The 22,369-nt window shown below is 48.0% G+C and overlaps 2 protein-coding genes across 9 annotated transcripts in view; one reads left to right on the top strand and one right to left on the bottom strand.

The window, feature by feature from the left end:
* Nucleotides 1-18,702, top strand: part of DNAJC5 (DnaJ heat shock protein family (Hsp40) member C5) — a 29,767-nt gene extending 11,065 nt beyond the window's left edge. For all 8 annotated transcript variants that reach the window (XM_068700613.1, XM_068700614.1, XM_068700617.1 and 5 more), the window contains 5 exons: nucleotides 3,348-3,415; nucleotides 6,996-7,131; nucleotides 9,474-9,687; nucleotides 10,772-10,943; nucleotides 11,799-18,702. In XM_068700613.1, the coding sequence (XP_068556714.1) occupies nucleotides 7,025-7,131; nucleotides 9,474-9,687; nucleotides 10,772-10,943; nucleotides 11,799-11,902 (597 nt within the window). In that variant the 5' untranslated portion in view covers nucleotides 3,348-3,415; nucleotides 6,996-7,024 and the 3' untranslated portion in view covers nucleotides 11,903-18,702. The remainder of the gene's footprint in view (nucleotides 1-3,347; nucleotides 3,416-6,995; nucleotides 7,132-9,473; nucleotides 9,688-10,771; nucleotides 10,944-11,798) is intronic.
* Nucleotides 18,703-20,360: 1,658 nt separating this feature from the next.
* Nucleotides 20,361-21,593, bottom strand: LOC137865417 (corticoliberin-like). The gene is made up of 2 exons (XM_068700495.1): nucleotides 20,775-21,593; nucleotides 20,361-20,740 (listed from the first exon to the last, which is right to left on the bottom strand). The coding sequence occupies exons 1-2, from the start codon at nucleotides 20,983-20,985 to the stop codon at nucleotides 20,556-20,558; spliced, it is 396 nt and encodes a 131-aa protein (XP_068556596.1). The 5' UTR covers nucleotides 20,986-21,593; the 3' UTR covers nucleotides 20,361-20,555.
* Nucleotides 21,594-22,369: the final 776 nt, after the last annotated feature.

The raw sequence follows: 22,369 nt of genomic DNA, 5'->3' as shown, positions 1-22,369 counted from the left end.
TCCTAAGCAGGGAATCTATCCTAAAACAAGGTTTTAAAGAATAATTCTTCTGGCTGAGGGGGATAGAAAATGTAAATCTAATAGTTATTTTTTTTCATGATACAGAAACCATTCCTTAGTAGGTTTGAATCTTACTCTAGTGTAAGGTCCAAGGTCACAAGTTTTTATAACAGGTTGGTCAATCAGACTTAAATGGCTGCATTTTAATCTGCTAAGCTTATTAGAGCAACAACACTCGCGGTGCTGTAGTTAAGTTTGCTCCAAGTTTCAGTGCAGCCTTAGTCCGTAATGATGGGCCTTAGCTCAGGCTAGGCCTGAATCAACAGGGAAGTTGGGTTGCCTGGGACTTCATTTATTTTAGAAGTTGTTTGGTTTTTAGCCAATACTTCAGAGAATTCAGTGGATATTTTATGAAAACTTTCACTGCTGGTGACCCATCTTCTGTTCCAAAGGGAGATAAATTGGGGCTCTTTGCAGGAGAAAGATGCGTGCATTTGGAATTAATTCTGTGGCTCTTAGGTCAGCCTTACCTGGGTATTTATATTTTTAAACTGTCTGGAGTCAACATGCTCTTCAGGATTAAAGTCAGAAAGGTCCATTTACAGCTTTCTGCAGTTACACTTTACTAAAGTTTGAATCGAAAGATGGTAGAAGGCACGTGTGAGTTACAGTGCAATGCTTCAACGTAGGGTTTTGTTTCTGTGGTACAGTGAAGGAGAAGCGATTCTTCTGGGTTGTAGGATTTGTAGGATGCTCCTCAGTTTCTGTAATTTAAAAGCCTCTTGGAACAAGGTTTTTGTGGATAGATGTCTTGGGTAAAACTCAAGTGTTTCAAGGCAGCTAGGAGAACATTTACCAAGAGTATAACAGCTAATAGTACTTGTCAGGGTGTAGTTACCCACCAGTGTGCTTTACCTTCAGCTTTACACATCATTTTTCTACTACTGGTTCATCTTGGAAGTGATGTGAGCAAATAAGGACATGAGAATAAAAAAAAAAAAGGGAGTTTCTGTTCTGTTTACTAACTGTATTTTTTATGCCTTAATTGCAGCATTAATCCTTTAAATACTTGGATGGGTGTGGGATAGTTCATGTACATGACGTAGCTTTTGAGGCAAGGCATCCTGAAGATGTTTCACTTTCTGCTGACAACCTCTGGAGCAGGACGATGACAGCTCCGTTCATGCAGTTGTTGAATAATAATGGTTCTCTGGCATGCGTCAGACGAGGTTAGGGCAGAGAGGAGAAAAAACATGGCTTTATCACAAAGGGGTAGATCTGGGAACGTCTGATTTCTGTAAGGAAAAGTTGAAAAGTTGGCTTATATCTCTTGGAGGAAGAAAAGGTGCTGAACATGACCTACAGGCAGTGTATGTAGAAAATGTATAATACATCTTAGCTGATTGGATGCAAATTTGCAGGACAAGTGAAGTTAGAAGAACTGGTGTTGGTATGAGCAAAGTAGTTGAAAGAGCAGGCAAACGTCCTGAGCGTGTTCCTTCATTTGTGCTACAAAACTTCTTGCCGTGGTTTTAATACTGCTGAGTTGTTTGGAACCAGGTAACATCCATTGATCTTGATTTATTTTTTTTTTTAAACAATTCCTTTTTTCTTTTCAGATTTTTGTCCTTTTGTTTTCTCTCCCTTTGTTTCTGTTCTGATACCCGAGGGTAGCTCCAGGCAGGGTGTGATGTGGAGCCGAGGAGCCACCGGCCGCGGTGCAGGAGAGCCCGGGGCGCCCTGCGGCTGGTGCCCCGCTGGCGGCAGCAGGAAGGAGGAGACGAAGTTGACTGTGCTCTGATCTGATCAGAAGTGGCTTTGTGACTCCTGGCGTGGGCTAGGTTTGTTCTGTACCTGCTTAATCAGAAATAAATTCCAATTTATTGCAGTGATGGCTTTTCCCTAAGGTTTTCTGCAGCACCATCTAGCTTTTTGAAGGTCCCTCTGTTCATGTTCTCTTGTTTTCATGGTCCGCAGCAGCCTGTGTGACATTGTCTTGACCAACAGAAGAAGTATTCTCTGTTGCTGCATCACCTCAGGTTCTCTCCCTCCTTGTACGCTGAAGTGAGGTTTGTTTCTTCCCTCTGCAATCTGCTTCAGAGCACGGGAATGGGAATTAGAATAGAATAGTTTGGTTGGAAGGGACCTTAAAAGACCATCATGTCCAACTGCCCGACCACTTCAGGGCTAACCAGAAGTTAAAGCATATTATTAAGGGCTCAAGAACCATCCTTTGGGATAAAAGTGAGGTTTTCTTGATGGAAATTTGCCCTGGCAAATTGAGCTGATGCTGCTGTCCAGTGGAAGCACATGGAGCAGTCTGGATGTTGTGCAAAATGACGTTGAAATTGGCAGAGTGCAGCTGCTGTCTCCTTACGTGTCTTGATCATCAGAGCGGCAGTGCTGTTACTACCTGTGAAGAAAGGTGCAGTACAGGCAGTGCTGTTCTTCCACTGAAAATAAAAATAAATATATCTGTTGGTCAGGAAGGCACCTGAGATATGAACACTGCTAAACCCTCTGTGCTGTGCTGTTGCAGTGCCGTGGGTAGCCTCGCATCCCTGGCAAGGGAGGCAGGAGAGGCTGCGTGCCTGCTGCTCCTGCGGTCCCCCTGCTAGCTAAGCTTCTTTAGCAGTCTCTCTCTAACAACATTACAGGTTCTCAGGACTTAAAAAAACACACTTCCCTTGTTGAAAGTCCAGATCTTTCACAAATGCCTAAGAAGAAAAAGCCTGAAGTCTTACTGATAAGTGGTTTGTGTGTGCCCAGAGCTATCAGCGTGCCTGGCATCTTATTTTGGTTACGTGTTTGTCTGCGTGTAGGAGGTTTGGGAGAAGAGGCTGAAGTTACAGATAGAAGCCCAGAGCCCTTTAAAGTACAGATTCGAGTATTTCTAACTTCATTTGACCTAATCATTTCTGAAGATAATATTTTACATTGTGGAGATTTCCTGTAGAGTAAGATATTTGGGGCAATAAAAATACCCTTATTTTATTTTGGACATTGACAGCAAGGCAGTGTGTGAGTGAAAGCGTGATGGAAGAAATACTGAGATGCAGCCTTCAAAATACGTTCCTTGATGCCAGCTGACCACGTGGTAGGAAGGTGTATGCGTGGTGACTGTATCCTGGCTGCAGTGTGCCTCCGCCTTCCCGACAGCTCCAATATTTATCTGCTTCAAGTGAAAATTCTGCATAATTAGATAATGGTTAACTTTTTATTTCACTTCCTTCTCATCTTTAGCACGTTGCAAAGGATTCTTCCGACAAAATAATGGGATGACAACTTGGCAACGAGTCCTCAACGTAAGTCAGTGAAAAACTTACTTGATTTTGTTCTGTCTTTAGGAGATTCGGTTCTGGAGGTGCCTGCGAGCAGTTACCGCTTACCTCAGAATAGTCCAACGAGATTCCAGGTGAGTGCTGGCTTTTGTGGTTTCCTGCAGTTGTGTGGGAAGAGCCTGTCTCTTCGGTTCCTGCCCTGCACTTCCAGCATGGCTTTGCATTTCATTTTCTCATATTTTACCTAATGTTCTTCTCTGGTAGTGTTCTGAAAGTTATTCGGTTTCCCCTGCCCCTCCCAGACTTGTCGGTGGTGCTGAGCATCCACAGCTCTTTCCCCGAGCCTCTCCCCCAGTGAGGAATTCCAGGCGAGCAGCTGTGCCTTTGTGGCTTACATGGAAAACAAAACAAAACAAAAAAAAAAGAATTTGAAATGTGGAAAGGGATATTTTAGGCAGCTTGGCGCTATAGTTTCCAAAGGTTTGTTAACGACTAAATATTTAATGCCCCAGCCTTGGAGTGAAGTGGAAAGCTGCTGTTGTTAGGCAGCTCGTGGATGCTGATGGCACTGAAATAATGCTTACCCTCTGTCAAATTAGCCCTCCATCACTGTATTACTCCAGGTTGTGCTTCTTTCCAGCAGAAATGTGACTTCTGTAACCTCCCCCCTCCTTCCTACCACACAAATAAGCTTGGTGTCTTGGAAAAGTTGATGCCCTGCTTGCTGCCCCCTTCCAGTTCAGGTCCCTGCGCCTTCTTGCTGCAGGGTCAGCTGCTTGCCAGAGCTGGGACTGGAGGAGTGGTGGAAATTCACTGCTGGGACTGGGAGAGAAGGAGGCAGGGCCCCTCCGGCCAGCAGCAAGCTGTTAGCTCGGGAGGTCTCAGGCTGAAGGGGCAGGAGTGGCTGGGCCAGGTTTGGCTGGGATAAGGTTTAAAAGGGAGAAGTTTGAGCCCTCCTTGCTTCTAACCACCTGATCTGCTGTCATCCTTGGTGCTGATACTCACTGGGATGTCCCCAAAAAAATAGCAGGGAACTATCCTTTTTTCTTTGCTGTAATTGTAGTCTGTCATTTTGATGGCTTAAATTCAGGTTATAAAAGGGTCTAAGAAGCGGCAAACCTGGCAGAAAGAAACATACCAACAATTTCAGGAAGCTTAATAGGATTCTTTTGAGAAGTTAAAAAGAAAATCAGTCTTTCTAAGGCCCAGTTTACCACTGATGTGTATAAAATATTTATACACAGTTTTCCTGTAACTGTCCAGGTTTAATCTAATTCTTTTTGTTAAGCTGGTGCTGATTACACTTATCTGGCCACGCTGAGAGCAGGTGCATGTTCTATTAAAGCTGACTAATGCGGGGCAGTCTGGTACACAGCTGGTTAAAAACTGTGCTGTTTAATCCGGGGGATTACCTTTCTTCAGGACCTTCTGAGCGAAACCTCTTCAGGGAATCCTGCTTGCTTAGAACACGCAGCAGATGCCTTGTTACTGCCGGGTACAACACTTCTTTAAAAACAGAGCTGTGCTGTGAGTTAGAGCCACTTGTAAAAACAGGAGGGTAGGCAATATCCTGCTTTATGAAGTCCTGTAAACTTAAATAACTCGCACCTTTATTGGATTTGTAATTCTGTTCCGTATTTGAAAAGCCAAAGGTTGCTTTCGTAGTCATAAGGCTGTTCTGATCCTTTAAATAACAAGTTTCCCAGGTGGATTCCTGTTACCACCTCGGCCTCCATTCTTCTGCCGATGCCTCCATGTCCTCTTCGTTCCAGTATTGAAAAGTAAATGCAAGCACCCCCCTACCCTGAACTTTTCAGATGAAAATGATTAAAAAATTGTAGCAGCATGAGATTTTATTCCTATAACTGTCTTTATTCTTGACAAGCAGCCTACAGACTGATAGCCACAGCCTGCATCAAATTGAATTTTTTTCTACTAAACCAATTGGCCCTCATTTAACAGGAGAGATTTTATTAAGCAGAACATGGTGCGTACCTGTGATCTGCAGCATCCGTGCGCCAGGGGCGTGTTGGATTGATTTGAAAGGGAGCTCGTTTTGCCTAAGTGGAGCTACAGACTGCTAAACACAGGTAGTGGAGTGCCAGAGAAGTGTCCCTAGGGCTGGATGCTGCTCACAGCCCATGGGCGTAATAGAAAGTGCAAGAGAATTTCCCAGGAAGAGGTGGTGTTCCCGGTGGATGAGAATGGAGCACAGGAGCCTGCACAGCCATCGGGGCAGCCTGTGTGATTAGCTAGATTACCGGATCCACGTCAGGATCACCAGTCTTTGACCTCTGTAGCAGGACTGCTGGGGGGACAGGCTGGTGGTGGCAGGCATGGAAATCCCACCCTGGAGGGTGTTTTGTCTCCTGTGCTCTTGGACGGGGTGGTTCTTGATGGTTTTCCTCTCCTTGATATTTTTTCTCTCCTGTGGAAACGGTTCAGTAGCTTATCACTGTCTTTTTAAAAGGGGAAAAAAATAAAAGATTTTTTTTCTTCCTACACACATATCCTCCTTCCTGACTTGGAGTGTATTTTGGATTCTTGGCCTATGAATTTAGAGCTGCTGCTATTCTTACTACTGTTATCATCATCATCATTATTAATTTACCACTTCTTTATTAGGTAGCATTTAATTAAACTTACCAGAGCTGCCAATGATTTATTGAAGGAAATTAGATGAGAGTTTACTAGTTCAGCAGCTGCACTCCAGTTACCAAAACCAGACCCAGTTATCAGCATTAAACTAATTAAAAGCTGGGGAGGCCAAACGCAGCAGAGTAGTTACCAGGTAGGCTCTGAGAATCAAGAACCAGGTAGTGACAGATCTTTGAGTATTTCTTTTAGGTAGCATTAAAAAAAGCTGAAGTTATTAACTTTGTTATATAAGACAAAGGGTTAAATTTGAAAAGTCTGGTGCTTTAAATATCTTTTTCAAAGTCTACATAATCTGGTGTGGGCTAGCTGTAATGACATAATCCAAAAATAGCCAATAGTCTTCTCTTCGATGCTCATCCTCGCTGCAGTTCTGCAGCTAAAGAACGGCAGATGCTAATCTCCTAAGGATGTTAGAGGGCGTATCCATATCTGTCTGCGCCGGGGAGACCTCCGAGGTCTGCACATCTGAATTTAGAGCAGGAGGCTGTCGCTTTCCATAGTATGATTTATCTAGAAGACAAGTTAAATGGTTGATTCACAGATTTTGGTTCTTAGGGGGGAGATGGACGCGGAGCTTTGTGCTTACCCCGTGCACCTGTGGTGCAAAAAGGCAGCCTCAGTGTGACAGCAGCCTCGCTGTTGTCCAGTTATTTTTCTAGCTGTTGTCATGAATAAATAACATTAAGACAAAGAAGATGAATGGCATTAGGGATGTGTATGCGGGACATACCTGTAGCTACACTTCAGCTGTTGGGTTTTATTCTATTTTTTTAAAGAGTGAAATTGGGTATATACACCACTGATTCTGTAGGACTTGGTGATGTGTTGAAGATGGAGCAAATTTCACTGATAATTCACTGTTGGGTTTTCTGAAACTCTTTAACTTCCACATATATTAAGAGCTTTTTCTCTTCGACACCTGTTAAAACCTACAAGGTGAATTTTCACATGCAGTTCTCATACCCTGAAGCCTCTTTTTTCAAGGCTGATTTCTGTAATAAGGTCTTTGTTCTATTTAGTTTAAGCATTTCTTAATTTTTTATTTTTTTCTTCCAGGGACCACTCCTCTGTTCAGGCTAGTTAAGATGGCAGACCAGAGGCAACGTTCGCTGTCTACCTCTGGAGAATCGTTATACCACGTGCTAGGACTGGACAAGAATGCTACTTCTGATGACATTAAAAAGTCATACAGGTAAAGGTTTGAGTCTTACACCTGTTGCCTGATACCACAAATAGCTTTTTAAGTGTTCAACAGATGTGGTATTTATGTATAGGCTCATGTTGGTTTATTTAAAACGTTTGCAAGAAAAATTAGCAAGGACACCAGGTGAAAACACGTGGTTTCTTTTTAAAATTGTGTGGAAACCATGCCTAGACTTTGTGTGCAAGACTTGTTAGATCCCTAAATGTTCTTTATAGCAAGTTAAATTCTCAAATGTGCAGCATCATTCTGCAAGTTCTTTATCTGAAAGTTGAACCATGTTTTAAGGCTGGGATCAGAGTTTAACTCCTCATTTACGTTCTGTAGCTTTGTGCCTGGCTTAGAGAACACAGCTGGGCAGTCCTGCCCCTTTATCCATCATTTCTAGTTCTGACACAGTGAGGTGCAGACTGAAGATGTAAACAAGGATGGAGACTGACAATTCTTTCTAAAATTACATGCAAAATGTCTTACTTTATGTGGAGTTAGTTTTAAAATTGGATTTTTTTACCTCTTTTCTTAAAGTTGGACATGTGAAGTGGTTTCACATTGACTGAGTAAAAACTTAAAGTCCTGTACCCATCCTATCTTCCCACGTTCCCTCCAGACTTGCTTATATGCAATTGCTTTTTTTACCTTAAGCATGAGCTATGTATGGTCGTGTTATTTGACAAGTGGCAGTGTGTTTAACATTACACTAGGGGTCAGTAGAAATCTTTACTTGAGAATACATAAGTTTCCTTCTAGTTTTCAACATTTACCAAACCCTTTTTCCCTTTCCAAGTCACTTTTTAATACTGATAGCGCTTACAGAGTGAAACCCATGAATAAATTAGGCAGACAAACTATCCAGAATTAGCTATGGCTTTCTAAAATCTTTTAACTGGAAATTTGAGGCAGTAGTCCCCTAGCCTCAGTGACCAGAAAATGACTTCACTCATGGGGGTAAAAACTGCAAACTTTTTTTCCTTTGGAGGAAGGACTTGACTGGATCCAAGGGGGAATGTAGCTGCTTAATGTGTATCTGAAACGTCACCTTATCTTGTTGCCTCTGCTCTTTTACTGGCCACCTCGTTTTTGTTCCATTTGATCTGGGATGTCTTTTGCTGGCCGGTGGGCTACGGAATCTGTGTGCATATGGGAAATGAAAAATATTTACCTGTTGCAACCTGATAGTAGCGAAGTCCTCCTTAAGTTTACATAACTTCCCTCTAATTGTAAAAACTGTGATTGCTTCAGTCCTCACCGAGCCTATGGCATTACTGGCAGCCCTGGATGTTACCTTCCCACGCAACATCATCATAGTATAAAAATGCTTCAAGTGCACATTTGTTCTATTATTTGAACTCTGATGTTGTGTATGTGCATCCAGACCTGTTCTTGCACAAATATTTTATCTGAATATTGCCCAGCTTCAAAATTGTCACAGGTAAATGTCTGCAGGTTTCTTTGTGTTTGTTAAATAACAACTTGTGGTCATTTTCTACAAAAGGACAAGTGCCTTTTTGGTGGTGGTAAGCATAGAATTCCAAATCATTTTCTGCTTTGGAGCACAAATGGCTCAAATGGCCAAGCAGTGTTTTTTCTGTGTTCGTTAGAGAGGTGTTTGGCCAGTACTCATGTCTTTCACTGCTTGGGCCATGTCTGAACTTGCAAATTCATCAGTCCTTAAACTTTTTGGATTTTTGTGCTATCCTTCGTGACCTCAGGGTGCTGTAAACCGCTATCATTTAGTTGTAAGATCTCGGATGATATGGGGAGGTACGTTAAAATTTCCTGATATTTCGAAACTCGAAAGCCAGTTCTGTTCTAGCAAGACTTGAACTGAAATGTATTTTGTACCTGCACAGGAACTGGTGAATTAACCACAAGTGATTGTCTGTTCTATTTTTGTGTTCCACCACTGTAGATAAGTTGTGGCAGCTTGCTTATATTTACTCTTTGATACTGTATCATAAACATGCCGTGTCTCTTTCTTCTGTTAGCTTGGTTTTTGCTTCAGCAGCATGAAAACCTACTGGTGGAAATTGCTGGGGCTGAGGGGTAGAAGGGAGTGCTTTCTTCTTTTCTTCATTGTGCTGAATTTTTCCAGTGGATTTCTGAGGATTCAATCCAGCAGTCTGAAATCAATCCTGCAAATTAAGCTAGACAGTGCAGCAGTGTTTTGTTATCAACAGGGAAGTGAATCAGAAATGAAGGAAACCAGAGCTGCTTAGATACTTTCAATGGGGACTTGAAAACCTCTCCTGAGTGGCAGGCTATGGAACAAGGAGGTGGTGGGGATGGGGAACACAAATCCCATTTTTTAATCTATACTCTTTTTCTTTCTGCAGGAAACTTGCATTGAAATATCATCCTGATAAAAACCCTGATAATCCAGAGGCAGCAGAAAAATTTAAAGAGATCAATAATGCACATGCAATATTGACCGATGCGACGAAGCGAAACATTTATGATAAGTATGGTTCTCTGGGTCTGTATGTAGCAGAGCAGTTTGGTGAAGAAAACGTGAACACGTATTTCGTCCTATCCAGCTGGTGGGCAAAGGTAAATAAAAGTGCAAGGAGAAGTTGTTCTGGATTGACATTTAAAATCCTTAAAGAACTCCGTTTGAAAATGGTGTTTGCTTTTACTTCTGGAACTTGTTGAATCTCTGACACCTTGTAATTTAACCTTTTAACTGTGATTTCACAGACTCCAGATTATTTGTTCACTTGCCAATCATTGTTTCTTGTACAGTGGAAGAGTCTCACAGTGTACCAAATTGCACTGCATGTTTCTTCACAAATACTTTTAAAATGTTTTTTTTTTAAAGGTGAAATAATTACTGTATAGATGTCTTCTGTTAGCACCGAGGAATTATTTTACTGGACTCATTTTTAAGCATAATATGCCTTGTTTTTCTACCCTGTTGCCAGCATTGTCTCTATCTCTCTGTCCCCTTGTAGGAAGTGAAGTCCCCAAATCAGAGTGATTTGCTATCTTGTACAATGATTTTTTCAAACAGTTCTAGGCAGTGACCTCTGAAAATTTTCATTTTGCTCATGAAAATTAATTTTCATGAGAAAATTTTGCCTCACAGTGATGGGCACCCAGACAGGCTCAGCTGGCTTTGTGTTGGTTTGCTCAGGTAGTGGTAGGATCTAATCTCCTAACTTCAGTGTGATTTAGCTTTGCAGCCATGCCTACGGCCTTGGGTAAGTCCCTGCTGTAGGTACATGACAATCTGTACGTCGGCTAGCTAGTGTAAATCTGGGCCAGGGATATTATGCAGACTCCAGTCTGTCTGAAACTATTGTACCTCTGGATTTCACTACAGATTTGCTTCAGTGTCATCTTGCAGATGTAGCAGAAAACACAGACCACTTAAACCTAATTTCTAGGAATTTCTTCAAGTAAACCAGACTGACAGTATTCAGCTCAGTAGGAAATGTTCATAGCTGTCACCAGTTTTTGCACATATTTTAAATACCTCACGGTGGTTAAATATAAAAACGTAGCCAATATGTTATGCCTCTACATCACTTTTTTTTTTTTGTCTCTAGTTTCCATATCAAAGTCTCACAAACTCAATGGTCGCGGCGTGGTGGGCGTAGATTATGAACATTTCTTTATCTTCTGTCCTCTGCAGGCCTTGTTTGTGTTCTGTGGGCTCATCACAGGCTGCTATTGCTGTTGCTGTCTGTGCTGCTGCTGTAATTGTTGCTGTGGGAAGTGTAAACCTAAACCTCCTGAAGGCGAAGAGCAGGAATACTACGTCTCTCCAGAGGACTTGGAGGCACAGTTGCAGTCAGATGAAAGGGGTAGGTAAAAAAATAATAATAAATAAATTGTGAGATTTCTACAAGTGTAGGATGACTGATGTTCAGAGAGTATCGGTCTCTGACCTCGTGCTCAGTGGGCTATTTAAGGAGCAGTGCTGGCTTTGAAGAGAGATCAGCACGGGTCTCTGGGGGAGAAGAAGCACCAGAGTTTAAACGGTTACACGGGTAACACCACCACAGGAATACAGCTGCTGAGAAGTCCCCGTGGGTCTTTGCTGAACTTGGGTTCAGCTTCGGAGAAATGGGTGTCTGCTGTGGTTTAACCCAGCGGGCAGCTGAGCAGGGAGCCATTCGCTCGCTCCCCGCCCAGTGGGACGGGGGGAGAGAAGAAAAGAAAAGTAAAAGAACTCGTGGGTTGAGATAAGGACAGCTTAATAAGAAAGAGGGGGGGGAAAAAGTGAAAGAAATTAAAATAACAACAAAAAGAACAGACAAAGTGATGCACAAGGCAGTTGCTCACCACCTGCTGACCAGTGACCGAGTGATGGCAGCCCCCATCTGGTTCTGTCCCCTCCCAGCTCCTCGTGCACCCCCAGCCTGCTCAGTAGTGTCCTGGGTGTGCTCTGATGCTGTTTGTAACTGGTGTTGCTGAATGGTGGGAGAGCAGCAGCTGCTTAAACGCAGAAAGAAATAAAAGCTACATACGGAACATTTATTGCCAGGCTAATGGCAGTGTGTGCAGACTGAAAGACCATAAATCCTCATCGTGCTCTAGAGGAGTGTAAAATTGTGTTATCAAAGTGTTGCAGGGAGACGGACCTTCCGCTTGCCGCACCACAGAACGCTGCTTTTTCTTCTGCTTGACGTGCTAAACCTTTTGTCTTTGCTTTTCAGAGGCCTCAGACGCACCTATTGTGATACAGCCAGCATCAGCCACAGAGACGACCCAGCTCACAGCTGACTCTCACCCCAGCTACCACACTGATGGATTTAATTAAGTTAAGGAAACACTGTAATTAGAATGGATAAAAAATTACATGGCCAACTCAACACTAGAATCATGAACATTAGAAGTAGAGAATGGGGAGGGGGAAAAAATTCTGCCAGAGTAAGAAGGCAGCTTTCCAACCTGCCGAGAATATTTTGTAATCCCTTCAGCCTTTTGTCACCTTTCAGTGTCGTATCTTGATGATACGTGAAGTGCTGTAGCATGCAGTATTTAAAGCAGTTTAGCTACGGTTTTATGTTTTCTTTCTCTTTTTTTTTTTTATAGCATGTATGGAGTTATGTTAAATGTCTGTGGTGTAATGTATTGAGTTGTCACAATATGTGTGAGGGAGACATTCTGCATTTTAAGCAGTAGTACTGGCCTAAAAATGAGATTTAAAAAGAAAAAGTTTCACAGAAGCCACCATTTTTTCATACAGCCAAGCTGTCAAAGACCTTTAAAAGTTCATGATTTTCATTTGGGTGCAGCAAGCCAATTCTCTTATTCCTGCATTGTTTAAGCAAGTTTACAAAGCCAAGAACCAAAAAAAAAAAATGCCAGTCCTGTAGAGCTGGAGTTCTCTTTAATGCTGGTTTTCAGCTTAAATAAATCTACCTTGAAAAATAAGAAGGGAGAGTTTCCAATCTTTGAACAGGTAAATTGATGAGCACCTCTTTATGCGTAAGGGTTATCCTCAGTGTCAGTGTAATCACAAGCTGTAGTTTGTCACAAAACCAACTGTGAATGGGTTTCGTTGGTGGTGGCGGTGGGATTTTAACTGCAAGCACAATTCTGGTTTGGTTTGACTTTTCCTGAAATGCTAAAGACCAAATAGTGCAGCTTTTCGGAATGCATGAGAATCTTAAAGTGAAACTGGTTCGTTGGTTTTCACCGAGCAAGTGGATAAAATACAGACAGGCAACAGCATAAATGTTAAAAAAAAAAAAAAATAATAATAATTGGCTTTTACATTTTTCTCTAATATTATGAGATACTAAGAGACAAATGGGGTATTACGTGTTTTTATAATCCATTAGCCCTTTAATTTTCTCATGAGCATCTTTGTGGAGCACTTAAATGGCTTTTTAAGAACAAACCACCTTTCTTTATGTTTATATTGTATAATTTGCACATTGTTTTGCGTTTAGACTTGTTTACACCAGTTTTTCTTTTCCTCGGAACAACTGTGGGGAAACCATTGAAAGGTTTCCTGTTGTGTTGTGAAGCCAATAATGTTTGAATACTTCTCTTGAAACTGTGGTTGACTGAGATTTGTTTAACTGTTAAAGAGGCATTTTAGTCCGCTGCTGAATCGCTGGTGTATTTTGTTGTTAATTCTCTTGGTTTAGGTCATACGGAGCCGGGATCTAGAGCAGCTACCAGTAAGGCTACGTGTGGCGCTTCTAGCAGCTAATTACAGCCTCGTTAATTCTGCTCTCATGGTTTTATATCACAATGCCTCTGTTCTTTGTACCCTCATCTCCCCTTTTTCATTTTTCACCTGATTCTGTCCTGAGGCTATTTACAGCCTCCCGTCCGGGGTGTGCTTTGAAGGTCTCTCCCGCTGCTCTTTTAAGGTCCAGGCGTTACGAATGGGGTAAAAAAAAAAAAAAAAGCACTGTCAGGCTGTGGGAGCTGCCAGCGAATGAAGGGTACCCTCCTGCCAGGGAATCTTTCTGAATTTATTTTCGCTCCATCTGTGCATGAGCTGGAAACGATAGAGCACATAAAATCTGATGTGAAGCCACGCTCAACGCACTGGGTAGAAGAAAATGTTATAGAAACAGTCTAAACACCGAGGGAGGAACGCGTGCAAAGTGGGATTTTACTGTCGCTCTTGGTACAAACCCATGTTTATTGCTCGCCTGTTGCAAATAAGCATGCTTTTGTCACCACATCAGGTTCCAAAAATGAAAACTGACGAGATGTAAGGAGCACATTTGTTAACTTCTGCCTCGCAGAAAGCCCTTCAGACCTGAAACGTTGTGGGTTAGTGAAAGATTCTGATTTGTCAGGAAAACTTTCTTGAGTGGGCTTGAGGACAGTTCTGATTTGGCTCAAGGTCTTCAATTAAGTCTTTGTTTGACCCCTTGGAAAGAAAAGCAATTTTAAAGCTTAAAAAAATGACATCACGTAGGCTGTCCTTGTAGGTTTTGCCCGGCGCTGGTTCTGGCTGTTGAATTGCACCCTGGATTATGCTTGAATTTCTCTACAGGCTCCCTTCCCTGAGAACTCGCTGGTTCGAATGGCCCCTGTAATCCACGCAGATCACTCGATGTTGTCAGCTTAAACAAACAAAACCGCCCTGGGGGATTTTTTGGCTTTTTAAATGAGCGCAGTTGATACGATTGACTGGGTAGAGCGAGATGAAGGCTGTTTCCCCGTGCGCTCTGCGTGTGTTTCTCCCATCTCCACGCGTTCATCGGGACGTGTAGCAAAAAGCTTTGACTGTGCTTCTGTTCCTTAACCCCCAGGCACCTCTTTTGACCCCAAAAAAAGCTGATGGGGAGCAGCGAGCGGCCAGGAGAGTGAGCGAGTGCACCAGGGCTGGTGTCGGGGTGCGAGGAGGCAGCAGCAGCGCGGGGAAGCCGTGCGGGTGAGCTGACAGCAGGTCTGACGTGTGGGGCAAAGGGAGGGTGGAGGCGATGCCTTCATCTGCATTCTGCACTGCATGGAAAGGTGACATCCAGGGGAAACCGCCTGGTTTGGTTGCTCGTTTAGCGAGAGGTGCTGCTTTCCTTTCCTTTGGGTTGTTTCTGTGGGTGTAGGGGATTGGTCTGAGTGCTGCTAGATGCTCTGAGGGAAGCTATGCTGAGATCCCAGTCACAGGGAATGAGGAGAAAAAGCCTTTTTAGGGAAATACTCATATTTTTTGAAACAGTCTTAGTTTGCCTGTATTCCTCCTCAGACCTCTGAATTTAATATGATTGTATAGTAACGTCTTTCTTCCTGAACTCTACAAAAAAGTTATTTAAACATTGCTGCTTTAAGACTAAAATTGTGTAACCAGAAGCTAGGTAGGGCAATGCCCACTTCTTTTTGTTGTTGGAGGTAAGGTACAAGAGCATCCCCGTGTCAAACAGGAGTTGCAATTCCAAGTGGCCAAATTTCATCCTAGTAAATGCAAAGTTGTGTTGGAAATAATTGTTAATTGTGGCACATTTCTGAGCTGAAGTTGCTGGGGCTGCGTTGTCCCTGCCAGAGCTGAAGCAGCAGCTTCGCGGGCACTGCTTGCGTGCAGAATGTTTCCTTCCAGAGCTGCACCCGAGCGCTGTCATCTCTCTTCGGCCTGCCGCCCGAATGAACGCTTGAGCTTGGATATTTTTTTTGGTTATTTTTAAAAAGTTGCATCGCAGTTTTTTGTTTTACGAGTTGCCTGAGACCTCAGCTCCGGGAGTGCGGCCGCCCCCGCTCAGCGCCCGTTTCCTGAGCGCTTTTGTGGCTCCTCCTCGCGGGGAGGAGCGCGTCCAGAGCCCGACTCTGTGCGTGTCGAGGGCTGGCTGCTGGCTTCGCTGCGAGTTTCGTTGTGCCCTTCGTGGCTTCGGGTAAGTGAGGAGAGCCCTGAGCACGGCACAGCAGCCGGGGGCTGTTGGCGGTGCGGGGCTCGCGGTGCCTGACCCCCTACACTCCCTGCAGATACGGGGTACGAGGACTGCGCCCTCGCTTGGAGCTGCTGAAGGGTTATTGCAGCAGTTTCACGTGTATCGTTTTGTTGGTGATGTACGTAGGAAGTTCTTAAATATTTATCTGTATATAACTTTTGGTTTTGTAAGCCCCCGTGGTGTCCGATATGGTGTACATTTCTGCCGATCCCACGCGGTGATGTTTTAGAGCCATCGTACCTTTTTAGTCTTATTTTTAGATTTGTAATATTTTTAAACTGCTTTAGATATTAGCGCTCCTAGTGGTATTACGATGTGATGCTCTTGGAAGTCGGGTCCTGCACAGCCTGCGGTCTGACCGGAGGCGCCCGCGCTGGGAGGCGGCGTTGGCACCGAGCTGAGCAACGCCGAGCCCCGCGACGGTGCCCTGGGAAGGGGGAGTGCAGCTTTCAAACCCTTTCCTCTCAGAGCCTACAAACACTACAGGTAGAACCCGGGCAGGAACCCGCTGGGAGATGCCCTCCCGTCCTGTCCTGTCCCGTTTATTAAGGCAGTTACGCTGCGTGGTGTCGAGGGACCCTGGCGTGCTTTTTTTTTTTGTGAGGGGGGCACATCTCAGAGCATCTGTAACCTGTGCACTCCAGAGGGGTACCCCGTTCTCTCCAGTAGTTTGTGCCCTTCGTCTGTCTGGTGCCCTTCAGTGTTCTTGACGTTTCCAGAGAGTTTAGGAAACGTCTTTGTGCTGCAGTTTTCCCTACCCGATGCAACTGGATATTGGCATAATATTTAACAGGAGATCCCCGCCAGGCAGTCAGGGAGGCTGTTGCCCCTTGGCGGCCCCTGCCTCGTGTTAATAATTCTGGATGCTGTTTAAATACGCGTTAATCTTAGAATCAGAGCACTGAATTGTAACCCCCCAGCGCAAGTGTTAGTGGCGTAAGGTCGGTATAAACTTAACTCGCTTCATCATTTGATGCCGCTTCTCTGTATTGTCGTGGAAATCATCTAGTTTGTAGCATACCATTGCACCAACTGCTTAAATATCCTGAAAGTATGACTGATAGCTAACTCAGGGGCAGGAAATCTGTCCGTGTCCGAGTCCTGCAAGAACTCTGGTCTGCTCCACGCGCTGCGTTCGGAGGTTTAAGCGCTGTGTGGAACTCTGCAAGATGGAAATCCCTGTCGAATCCCTGTTCCATTCCGCGAGGCTTCCTGTACACGAAGGAACCGCACGAGGGAAGCTGTCGGTCTGTTTTCTGTTTGCACAAGCCAAATGCCATAAATGTGGAAGACAAACCTTCGTTTGGAAACGAAGCACCCGTGTTCCGTGCACAGCTGATTTTGTTGCTCCAAGGGTAGACGCCGGGAGTTCCTGGTGGCTCTATATATATGTATGTATGTGTACAGAGGAAGCGCTTCTATAAAGTGGCCATTCATTCTCGAGTGCTGGTGTCTTCTCTGCTCCCTTTTCCCCCGCGGCCAGCAGCGTGGCTGTGTGCCCGTGGTCGTGCTCCGTGCGCGGTGACGGCTTCCACCGAGTGTGATCTGCTCAAATTCCACCCTTTTGGCCTCAGCCCGGTCGGCTGGCGCTGGGCTTTGCTGCTCGGGCTTCTTTTTAGGGATCAAAATGAAACCCAGCAGCCGCAAGGAGGGCAAGGGGGTAGGTTTGGCTTGTGTGGGCTGGGACGTGGGGGTGGTTTAAACGTGCTCACTACCCTCATCTCTAGAGGTGAACAGAATACAGCGTTTTTTTTCCCCCTATGCTGGTTTTCACCACGTTGTACTCTACAAAGTGGATTTCTGAGCTCACAAAGCAAGGTCCCAACCCGCGCTGTAGGTTTTGGATTGCAGCACCGTGTGTGTGTATATGCACATACATATATTTATACAACAGGTGTGCACCTCGCACTTGCTGCCGTTTTTTCTTTGGTGGTAAAACGTGAAATTTGGCTCAAAGTGCTTCTGTGAGCTCTCAGACAAGCGCACGGTGCGAGTTTTGTGTGGCCAGAATTTTGTTTTCTCCTTGCAGCTGCAGGAAAAACAACTCCTGGCTTGAGTGACTGGTGAAACAGCGGCAGGATCCTGTTGTATAAATAAAGAGGTGGTGGGCAAAGCAGGGAGCTGTGCTGCTTGGGAAGGAGAAAACAACCTTTACTCCCGAAATCTTCCCTCCTTGCTAGAGAGAATTAAAACTCGAACAGTGTTTTGGCACAGCCTGCTCCAGCTGCTCAATTTGCAGTGTTTGCGGGTCGGGCTTGTAAGCCGGGGAGCTCTTGCAAGTCACCAAACTGCAGTTAGTTTGTGTAAAGGCAGCTTGTGGCCGGCCTTCGTGGGGGTGCCACCGGGTTGCTGCTGCTCGTGCCGGGTGGAGAGCGCAGCCGAGCCTGCACCCCAGGAGCTGATGCCTGATGCAGAGCGTGAGTCTCCACGGTGGGTTTCCATGCAGCAGGTGGGGGGATCCCACCTCCTGCGCCCACCTTTGTCGTTCTGTCCGTGTCCCACGCGGTCGATGAACTCTGCCTCTTGCCAAGTCCCAGAGCCTCGCCGTGTCCTCGTTTGGGCGTGCGCCACGTGAGCCAGTTGCTGTCATCCCTTCCTCTGCTCGTCCCCACCTTCTCCCACTTTTTTTTTTGGGCTGGGCGTGGGTCGTTTGCTTTGCGTTATCAGCTCATCCAAGGCGGTTTCTATTAATTTTGCATGTGAGCAGGGCCCTAAGCTAAGTAATTCATCACGGGGTTGTGTTGTACTGGCCTCTTTCCAAAGCCTGAGGGAGCTGAGGACGGCAGGAGGAGGGAATGCGTTCGGCGTTTGCACTGTACTTCACCTCGGGCGGGGCGGGGTGGGGGGAGCCCGTCTTTAAAAACAAAAAAAAAAAAGTTGTAAAAAAAGAAAAAAAAAAAAGAAAAAAACACAATCGAAGTATGAATGCATCTGAGAAGCAATTATAATATAGACATATATATATTTTGTTATGTTACTAAAGGACCATACTTTGAACTGTATGTAAGTAGATGTGGCTGTCCGAACCTTGTGGATTGTAACACTCGATACTACTGAGCTCCTGTACATACCCGCAGTTCCAGCAGAAGGAATTATTTTATGTTCTAGCATGGTAGTTTTGTGTATCGTACGTCTGAATATAAACTAAAATAAAGACTGCTAAGTTATCTGAAACCACTGTTGTAAAATAAATGTTTTCAATGCAGAACTACGCGTGGGCTGCTTCTTTCCGTACCCGCGTGCTCCAGTCTGTCACCGAGAGCTGCGGGGAGGTTTCTGTGATTCCCGAAGTCAGGAGGAGGTAACACAGCCCCGGTGCGTGGGGCCATAAATGTTCCTGGTGCGTGGTCTCGTACAGTTTAACCCTGCGACGTGGTGCCCTTCGATCGACATCGGTTCTGCTGTCCCCCAGTGGTGGTGAAGTGCCGGGTTTCCCCTTTCCTAGCAGCTCTGCTCAGCTCTCAGCCCGTTTGTGCTGCAGCAGGGCCAACAACCGCCTCGGGTAAGGGTTTGTCCTACCAAAGATCCAAAGTTGAGGTTTCACCATCCTAAGGCACTCGTGGCGGGTGGTGCTTTGGGACTCAGACCTCTCCTGCTGCCGGGGGATGTGTGAGAACCTCGCTGCCCACCCCCCGGTGGGGATGGGGTCACAACAAAACCAACTCGGAGCTGCTGCAGTGAAGCACACGTTGCTCCTCAGAGCACCTCCCGGCACCGCACGCAGTCTGCGCCCTCCTAGAACTGCACTTTTAGCTTGATTTGTCCTCATTTCACGCAGCTCCCCCCTGTCCCCGTGCTCAGCCCCGACCCACCGCTGTGTGATGCTGAACGGCGCGGCTCTTCTGAGCCCCCAGAAGGAAAAACACCCCCAGAGCTGCTGCACACCCCCCGGGCTGCAGTAATGGGGGCGCCTTGGAGGCAGGGGGGGCATCACCCAGGTCCCACGATGCCCCCCCAACTTTCCAGAGCGGGTTACCAGCACTCCCCAGCCCGTCTCAGGCTGCGTCACTGCCTCTGTTTTAACGACCCGCTCCTCCCTTTTCCTTGAGCTAATCACTGCTTTGATGGATTCCTTACCTTTTCTTGTTAATGGGAGAAAAAGTACTTTTAGGGGGGGAAAAAAGCAGCCCAGGGTGCATCAGCAGAGCAAGGCTTCGATGCGAGGTGTCCGGGACGAACGCAGCCTCCGGCCTGACCCCGCTCCTCGTGGTGAGCTGATGGCAGCTCTGTGCGTGCATGTGTGTGTCCACCCCACACTGCAGGTCCGGGCTGCCCCCATCACCCCAAAACCCTTTGGGCTCGCCGGCCGGAGGACGCACACGCTGAGCACCACCACCAGGCTCCCCAAATCTGCCTGGGGCAGGACCCGGCCTCGGGGTGCACCCAGGGGCAGCCCCGACCCTGTTGCAGCCCCCCCGGGCTCCCCATTCCTCCTCCTATGGGATCGATGGCAGCAGCACCGGGGCACAGGGCAGGGGGACGCAGCCCCCGGCCCGGCTGCGCTCCTGTTTCCACCCCCAGAGCCCTCCTTCAACCCTTTAACACCTGCCAGGTGCCAACGCTGCACATTTTGTGTTTTTTTTTTTGTTTTTTTCCATCTTTCTGGGTGGAATTTGGGAGCAGAGCACACACGGGGTCCGGGAGCACCCGGTTGGGGGCTGCAGGGACCGAGCAGATCCAGGAGGGCAGCGACCACCCCGTACCCGCATCTGGTGCGGGGTCACCGTCCCCAAACCCTGGCTGCGAAGTGGCCGGAGGGGTGCGGGGGGGACATTTTGAGGGTGCTCCTGACCCCTCCCCCAGTGTGCAGACAGATGGGATGCTTCAACCCGGCCCCATATGGCTCAGACCCAGGGACCCCCCCCCAAAAAAAAATGGGCTGGGGGAACACGAGGGCATGGCAACGGGGCAGGTGCGAGGGCGATTTTAATGCACAACCACACGGGACACGGCTGGGCAGCAGCTTCCCCTCTCTGCTCCACCGCAGCCACCCTTGGGTGCTCTTTTCGGTCAAGGTGGGGGGGGGGGGGGATATCCCCTTCACCCCCCCCCCCAAAAAAGTCACTTCCCTATACTCTGCAGCAGCAGCTTATTGCTCAGCGCCTTCTGGGCCAGTCTCTCCTCTCGGGACATCTCCAGGAACTCGCGCAGGAGGTGGAAGGTGAGGTCCAGGGAGTTGGGTTTCCCCTCTCGCCTCTTGCCCGCCTGCAGCCCCCGGGGGTCTCGTGGGGGGGGGGGCCGCCGTGGTGGTTGAAGCTGCCCCCCCCCTCCCCCCAATTCCCCTCCGGGGTTGGCAGAGCCGGGGTTGTCCGTGGGGTTGGGGGTTGCCGATGGGTACCGGGGGTGGTCTCGGGGTTCCCGACCACGCTTCCCAATTGGGTTGGGGGGCTCCGGGCAGCCTGGGGGGGGGCCACCGCAGGGGCGAGGAGGTCTCCGAGGGTAGGAAGAGCAGGACGAGGATGGAGGCAGCCGAAATCATCCTGAGCCGCATGGTGGGAGCTCCACGAGGGTGGTGGGTGGGGGGGGCAGGGGGGGGTCCGGATGCCTGTAAAAAAAGGACCCCCCCCCCCCAGCCCCCAGACCCCCCGAGTTTCCCCACAGCGTCAGGGGGCACCCCACGGAGAGGTGGGGGGGGACCCCTGCCCACCACGAGGACCCCCCCTCCCAAAAAAAAACAAACAACAACCCGGGACCCCCCCGGACTTGGTGAAGCACCTTAGTGGGGATGGAGACCCCCCCCCTCCCCAAATTCCCTCCCTATACCCGAGGAGCGGGACCCCCCCGGGACGCCCCCAACCGGGACACGGGACCGGGACCCCCCCCAAACCTCGCTCCGGGGTTTGGGACCCCCCCTCCCCATCCCATCCCATTCCCTCCACTCCCGGGGCAGCCTCTAACGGGGTGTGGGGGGGGTGCCTGGTCCCGGTGCCCCCCCCCCTCCCCGCTCACCGCTGCCGCCGCCGCTCCCGGACCCGCTCCCGGTGCCGGTGCCGGTGCCGCGCCCCCCGCCCCGCATTATATAGGGGCGGGCGCGTGACCGCGCTATAACCGGGGCGGTGCCCCCCCCCCCCCCAAAAAAAAACCCAAACACGTGATGGGGAGGGGAAGGGGGGGGGGGAGGGAGCTTATGAGGGGGTGGGGGGGGAATTGGAGCTGTCCGCGGTGCTGAACGGCCCCGGGGGGGGGCACGGGGATGGGATATGGGGGGGTAGTGGGGGGTGTGGGGGGGTTATAGGGGGGTGGGGAGGGGGAATTGGGGGTGTGGGGGGGGATGGGGATAGTGGGGGGGTGTGGGGTGGGCCTGGGAGGGGGACACAAGGGGGGTATATGGGGGGTTAAGGGGGGGGAAAGTGTGTATAGGAGGGTTTTGGGGGGGGGAAGGGGGTGTATGGGGGGGGTTGGGGGGATAGGGGAGGGTGGGGGGGGATTGGGGGGTGAAGAGGGGAGTGGGGGGGCAAACGGGGGGTGTGTGGGGTGTTGGGGGGTAAAGGGGGTAAAAGGGGGGTTTGGGGAGGAAAGGGGTGGGGGGTGTTGGGGGGGGGCTGAGGGAGTGTGAGGGGATCCCTCCCACACTTAACCCCACCCTGCCCTGCCCCAGGCCCTGTTTCGGATCCCACCGAGCACCCCCAAACCCCGCTGCCCCCACCAGGCCCCCCCCCCCGTGCCCGCTGCCCCCCCCGGCTCCTTGGGGCATCGCCCCGCAGTGATGGGCGAAAGGGGTTTGGGGGGGACAGTGGGGAGGGGTCCCCGCACCCCACAGCTGCCAAATAACAGCAGAGAGGCTGGGGGGGGGGCACCCGGATCCCACCCGCTTTGTGCTTGGGGCGTGGTGCGAGGGCCTTCACCGAAATCACCAAAAAACACCAAAATTGTTG

The sequence above is a fragment of the Anas acuta genome, chromosome 16, assembly GCF_963932015.1.
Source record: "Anas acuta chromosome 16, bAnaAcu1.1, whole genome shotgun sequence".
Lineage (NCBI taxonomy): Eukaryota > Metazoa > Chordata > Aves > Anseriformes > Anatidae > Anas > Anas acuta.
This window is presented reverse-complemented; position numbering and strand designations above follow the sequence as displayed.